This window comes from Mastomys coucha, unplaced genomic scaffold, assembly GCF_008632895.1.
Source record: "Mastomys coucha isolate ucsf_1 unplaced genomic scaffold, UCSF_Mcou_1 pScaffold23, whole genome shotgun sequence".
Taxonomy (NCBI): domain Eukaryota; kingdom Metazoa; phylum Chordata; class Mammalia; order Rodentia; family Muridae; genus Mastomys; species Mastomys coucha.
This window is the reverse complement of record NW_022196906.1, coordinates 67645647-67652058: the sequence shown is the minus strand read 5'-3', so window position 1 is coordinate 67652058 and position 6412 is coordinate 67645647. Positions and strand designations below refer to the sequence as shown.

At 45.5% G+C, this 6412-nt stretch overlaps 1 protein-coding gene across 2 annotated transcripts in view; it reads right to left on the bottom strand.

Moving 5' to 3' along the window:
- Positions 1 to 5691, bottom strand: part of Dnaaf4 (dynein axonemal assembly factor 4) — a 14188-nt gene extending 8497 nt beyond the window's left edge. The window contains exons 1-5 of one of the 2 annotated variants that reach the window (XM_031343702.1): positions 5301 to 5691; positions 3814 to 3912; positions 3327 to 3460; positions 2551 to 2776; positions 213 to 358 (exon numbers count right to left, since the gene is read on the bottom strand). In XM_031343702.1, the coding sequence (XP_031199562.1) occupies positions 213 to 358; positions 2551 to 2776; positions 3327 to 3460; positions 3814 to 3912; positions 5301 to 5481 (786 nt within the window). In that variant the 5' untranslated portion in view covers positions 5482 to 5691. Of the gene's footprint in view, positions 1 to 212; positions 359 to 2550; positions 2777 to 3326; positions 3461 to 3813; positions 3962 to 5300 lie in introns of both variants that reach the window. The other variant, XM_031343703.1, reaches the window with a different exon arrangement.
- Between the last annotated feature and the right edge of the window lie 721 nt (positions 5692 to 6412).

The window sequence follows — 6412 nt, the reverse complement described above, 5'->3', positions numbered from 1 at the left end:
TCCTTCCCTTTCCTTCCCTTTCCTTTCCTTTCCTTCCCTTTCCTCTCCTTTCCTTTTCTTTCCCCACCTCCCTCATAGGATTTCTCTCCCTAGCCCTGGCTGCCCTGAAACTCACTAATCTCCATAGATGAAGTAGTAAGGGCACTCCACCATCGGTGACGATGCTGACACTAACTGAAGAGGCGACCGCCTTACTGATGATGTGTGCCTACCTCCTCCTCTTCTGCAACTTGGGATTCCCGAAGTGCAGTTGGGAACACTCGAGGGGTGAAGCTGATTTGAATACTGCCAGGGGAGCGAGGTGCAGGAACTCTGTCTTCCTTTAACTTCTCAGAAAATATGTTTCCCCAATTCCTCCCTTCAAAAGCAAAAGTATCAAACGAGTCACTTATTTCCCATTTCTAATTAACACATTGACTTTTAAAGATAATTATACACCAAAGCTAATTCTAAGATTAATAAAAAATAATAACAAAGAAACAAATAACAAAAGTAAATAATAAAAAAAATAACAACAAACCCCAACAAAATAAAACAAGGCATGATAGGCCAGTGAGGCAGGTCAGAGGGTAAAGTGCTTGCTCTACCAGCATGGCACCTTGACCTCATAAAGTGGACGGTGCTGGGTTGGGCAGTGTACTCCTTTAGTCCCAGTACTCGGGACAGAAGCAGGCTGATCTCTGTGAGTTCAAGGCCAGACTATTCTATATAAGGAGGTTCAGGCCACCAGGACTATATAGTGAGCAAAGTGAGACCCTGTCTTTTTAAAAAAAAAAAAAAATTGGAGGTTGGGGGTGGGGAGGACACAACAGGACACTAATTCCACAGGGTTGTCCTCTGACCCCCTGTGGCACACCTCCAACACACACATACCCACAAACACACACATCATACACAAATAATAGTAACAAAATAAACCAAAGATGTTTTCTGTAACAAGGAATAGAATATTCAGCATTAACATGGCACCTAGTCTATTCTTTTTTGGGTTTTTTTTGTTTGTTTGTTTGTTTTTTTTTTTTGGTTTTTCGAGACAGGGTTTCTCTGTGTAGCCCTGGCTGTCCTCTGTAGACCAGGCTGGCCTCGAACTCAGAAATCCGCCTGCCTCTGCCTCCAAAGTGCACCACCACCGCCCAGCCCTAGTCTATTCTTTAATCCATGGCCTGCTACTTTTCTGGGGCTCACTGTCGGGCTTCTCTCCAGTTCATATCCACTCTGGGGAAGCCACACCAGGCAAACCTACTGCTGACGTGCATGCCTCTTCCAGTTGCTATGCCCCACAGCAGAATCTCTACACACTTCCTAAAGAAGGACGCTTTTTACCCTTCACAGAGAACTGTTAAGAAAGTGGCAACAATAATAACGTAAGGAAAGGCAGACAAAAGGGGTTCAGCAGACTCAGAGGCTGCCAAGCCAGAAGAAGGGGAATGAAGCCATGTGCTAGGGTGTCATCTCTACACAAGGAAAGACGCTGTTACTTAGAAACACTAACATACCTAAATATGACACACAGGCTTAGAGGCAAACGTTGAAACAGGTAGGAAAGGATTTCAAGAAACAAAGACTCAGAGTAATATACTTTAGAGAAAAGGAGTGCATACAAGTAAGAAAAGGAGGGGCTGAAGAGAAGGCTCAGCAGTCAAGAGCACTGGCTGCTCTTCTGAATGATCAGGGTTCAATTCCTGGCATCCACATGGCAGCTTACAGCTATCCAGTTGCAGGGGATCCAACACTCTCTCACAGATATGCATGCAGGAAAAACACCAATACCCATAAAATAAAAACAAATTATTTTTAAAAAGAAAAAGAAAAGGTAAAGACACTTTAAAAAAAATCCATATAGAGCATTCAGAACAGCCCTGGACTACATAGGATGCCTTCTCAAAAAAAAAAAAAATATTGTGTGTGTGTTGGATTTAGCTCAGGCGCTATAAGCTTGCCTAGAAAAGCAGAAGGCCATGGGCTTGGTCCCCAGCAATAAAGGAAAAAACAAAAACAAACTTGCTTGAGGTATGGTGGTGCATGCCTAAAATCCCAGCAGTATCGAGGTGGAGGCAGGAGGATCAGAAGTTCAAGGTCATCCTCAGCGATATGGCAAGTCTGAAGCCAGCCTGAGCTCCAGGAGATGAAAATGAAGAAGGTAAATGTGTCCTCCGTCTTTTCTGATAGCATCCTTACACTAAGATGTGGCTCCTTTCCTCTAACCCATCCATAACTAGTTCCCAGTGTCTACTCAGTGTTTTGTTGTTCTTTTCAATGTCTCTCTACACTCGATATTTCCGGTTTGTACAAAATGACTAACGTGTGGCCAGTAAGCCATGTATGATGGTAAATTCCTACAAGCCGAACATTTGTGGTTGAGGCCAGAGGATCACATTCCAGGAGGTTCAGACCTACACAGCAAATCCTGTCTCGCCCCTCAGAAAAGGTCGTCCATCTTACGTCTTTGTATCACATTGCTTATTTTCAGTACACCTGAGCATGGCCTATGCCTGCATAAAGATTTCTAAAAAGAAAGAAAGAAAGAGAAAAAGACAGGGGGCGCCACACCTCTTGTGGGGAGGCGAGCGGGCGGGGCCTTCCGGGGCAAACCCTGAGGTTTTAGTGCTCCGGTTTCTCCAGCTTGCTTTCCCTGCGGCGGTTTCTCCTTCCTCTGCACTCGTTTTTGTCCGTCAGCTTTCTTTTGACATTCTTTCCACGCTTCTATTTCTCTAGTTGCTTTTTTCCGTTCATTTTCTTTCATATCTTCTATTTTTTTCCTCTCTTCTTCTTCAATCTATAAGCATTGTAATTGGCAAATTATTTTAGACATTCAAAATGCAATGGTTGTACAGGTGGGATAAGTGTGTGTAGGATGTGCTTGTGTCCGCGTGAGTATCTGAGCCTTGGGATAAGAGCCTGGGTTTCAGTTTGCACTGAAATGCTCCCACCTCCTCCCCGTGTGTGTGTGTGTGTGTGTGTGTGTGTGTGTGTTTGTGTGTGTGTGTGTGTGTGTGACTCCAGAAATGGTGGGACAGTATACAGGTCAGTGACCAAGAAGCTGAGGACCTCATTCATGAGCTGCAGTAGCTGATCATTTGCCTAGCACTCCATCTACAAACCAAACTGGCCTCAAACTCAGAGATCTGACTGCCTCTGCCTCTCCACTGCTGGCTATCGGCTATCACGATAGCCGCTGACGGCTGCGACTTCTGATCCTCCTGTTTCACTGTCCTGTGGAGCCTGAGGAGCCTGGTGGCCTGCACCCTGACTCCTGGCTGAACTACTTCTCTGTCCCTGGCTCACAGGCACCTCTTTTAGCGAGTGCCCTGGAATCTGCCGCTTACCTTCATCATCACGCCTAGTGCGTATCTCTGATCTTCTCGCTTGGCGACAGCTTTTGCTTCTGTGGCCTCTTTTGCTTTCTCCTGTGCTTGCAAGATAGATTTTTCTCTTATTCTCTGCATCATCTCTTTATCAACTGGAATATAAGGAAAAACACTATATCAGGATTATGATTAATCTGTTCTATTGAGGAGAAAAGCACTTAATCTGGATAAGAGTTCTTTAGATCTAATTTCATAAAAGGTGAAAAGCATGGCCCAGGGTGGTTTAGCATTGTGATCCTCACACTTCATCCTCTTATGACCTGAGAGTGTAAGCAAGCACCACCTGGAGTCACCATGACACCCTGAGGGAAAACTTTTTTTTTTTTTTTTTTTTTGAGGCAAGGTTTCATGTAGCCCAGCTTTCTGATATTGGTTTACAGGTACATATGGAGCTCTCTTGAATGATACCCAGCTCAAGTGAACAACTTTCATTAAAAAAACTTACCACCTGGCATAGAAAGGCTCTCCCACAGAACTGGCTCCTTTTTATACAATGTGAAAAGAATCGTGTCATTTCCAATCTTGGCTTTGCTCTTCCCATCGTCTATGGGAGCATAAAGAAACACCTCAAATAAAAATGGAGGAAAGTTAACCTGTTCCGAAGACAGAAAGAAGGCATTGAGTTAGTTACACAAATTAAAGACACTGCCATTAAAAAAAAAAAAAAAAAAAAAGTCTGGGCTGGAGAGATGGCTCAGTGGTTAAGAGCACTTATTCTTGTATTCTGTTCCCAGCACCCACATGGAGACTCACAACTATCTGAACTCCAGTTCCAGGGGATCTGACATCCTCCTCTGAACTCCTAGGGAATCAGATAAGCACATGGTACACATTCATACATAGAGCCAAATTAGCCATACACGTAAAATAAAGTAAATCCAAAAAAATCTACAGTCATTTATATCAGGAAAAAAAACATGTTAGAGTAGCGATATAGTTCCTGGCATGGCATGGTGTCAAAGGCCTGTTATCAGGAGGTAGCAGGATGCTCAGACATTCGAGGCCATCCTCAGCTACTAAGTGAAGTGAGTTTGAAGCCAGTCTGAGCTCCCTCCCTCTCCCTCCCCCCTCTCTTTCCCCTTCCTTCCCTCCTTCCCTCCCTCCCTTTCCCCACTTCTCTGTGTATGTGTGTAATTTTTCTCAAAACCCCAGTGAATTTATTACAGGTAGCATAATTTAGCAAAGCTTGAGGACACAATGGCTGAAAGCAGTCTGTGACCTGAATGTGTCTGTAGGTGACACCTCACTGGCAACAGATTTGGTTTTGTTGCTGTTGTTTTAACGACGACGTTGTATACACGTGTGTGGGTCTGTGAGTGCCATAGCATGCAAGAGGAGGTCAGAGAATTGTGAGAAGTTGGTTTTCTCTTTTCTGGGGATTGAACCGAGGTTGTCAGGCTTGATGGTAGTGCATTAACTCATTGACCCATCTCACCAGCCCTAGGTTTGTTTTTCAAAATAGGACTTTGAGTTGAGGTTTAGCCAGGGATGGTGGAGCATCCCATTAATCCCAACATTTAGAGGTCTGAGGCAGGAGGATTGCCTAAAGTCAGAGGCCAGTGTGGGTTACAGAGTAAGACAGCTTCCCCTCTGCTCACACCCCCAAGCCATGGAGGCTGGAGAGATGGTTCAGTGGTTAAAACCATTTGCTCTTGCATCATGTGTGACTCACAACCATCTGTAACTCTAATTCCAGGAGATCTGATCCCCTCTTCTGGCCTTCGCAGGTATTGGCACACACCTGATGCACACTCATACATGCACGCATTCATACATTTAATAGATACATAATTGCTAAAAACGTAGCTCAGTGGCGTGGCATACACAGGACGCTGGGTTTGATCTTTAGCACAACAAAAATAAATTAATTAAAAGTAAAAAAAAAGTAAATTAAAAATTAACTTTAAGAAAGTAAAGCAATGGACACGGTACAGTACAAGACAGCTCCTGCTCCGGGGGCGCACTGCAACTGCATCTCCGCCCCGCCCACCTTCAGGTAACTTTCCCCACAGAATACGTCAGCATCGCGCACGCTGACGCCGCGCAGAGGCAGCGACAGGAAGATTGCGGCCGGTGTCTGCTGCCAGCTGAACTCGCTCACTCGCACTGGCATGGCGGGGCCAGGGACTGCGCAGCCACTTTATGTCGCTAAGAAGCCGATCAGGTTGCTAGGGAAGCGGTGATTGCCGGGCTGCCATCACTTCCGGTCCTTAGGGCCCTTCCGGGTCAGGGGTCCAATGGGACGCTCGGCCTCCAAACATCTGTGTCCCCGCTGCTTCTGAGAGAATGAGGAAAAAGTAGAGCAGGATAAGGGAAGCGAGAGGGCTCGGGGACAGGATGCACTGCTTTCCAGAGGGTCTGAGTTCGAGCTTCAGCACCCGTGCTTGGCTTCTCTCAGGCGCCTGTAGTTCCAATCTGATACCCTCTTCTGGCTTCCGAGGGCACCGCACTCACACGCAGACACAAATTAATTAAATTTAATATGGGGCTGGTGAGATGGCTCAGCGATTAAGAGCACAGACTGCTCTTCCGAAGGCCCCTGAGTTCAAATCCCAGCAACCACATGGTGGCTCACAACCATCCATAACGAGATCTGACTCCCTCTTCTCTTCTGGAGTGTCTGAAGACAGCTACAGTGTACTTACATATAATAACTAAATCTTTTTTAAAAAATTAAAATTAAAACAAATAGTTTAAAGCAAATTTTTGCTAAAGAAGAGAAGCTGTGCTGTGGCTACCTGGGAGAGCTGGGTTGTATTCCCAGCTCTGGAAAGGAAAAAGCTTAGAGCTCTAGGATGCAGAGGGATGTGGGTCGGCAGAGCTGGAATGTGTACATTGTGACAGCAATGCACTTTTAGAGTCAGGTTTGCTCTGACCATTTGCTGAGGAATGACAGTGTGGTAGCCTGTGATCTCAGGACTTGAGGCTGAGCCCACAGTTGCAGACCACCCTGATAAACACAAATTCTGTCTCAAAATACAAAACATTTGATGTTCAGGCAGGGCTGACTCTGTCACCCATTCTGGGAGCACTGGTGTGTCCAT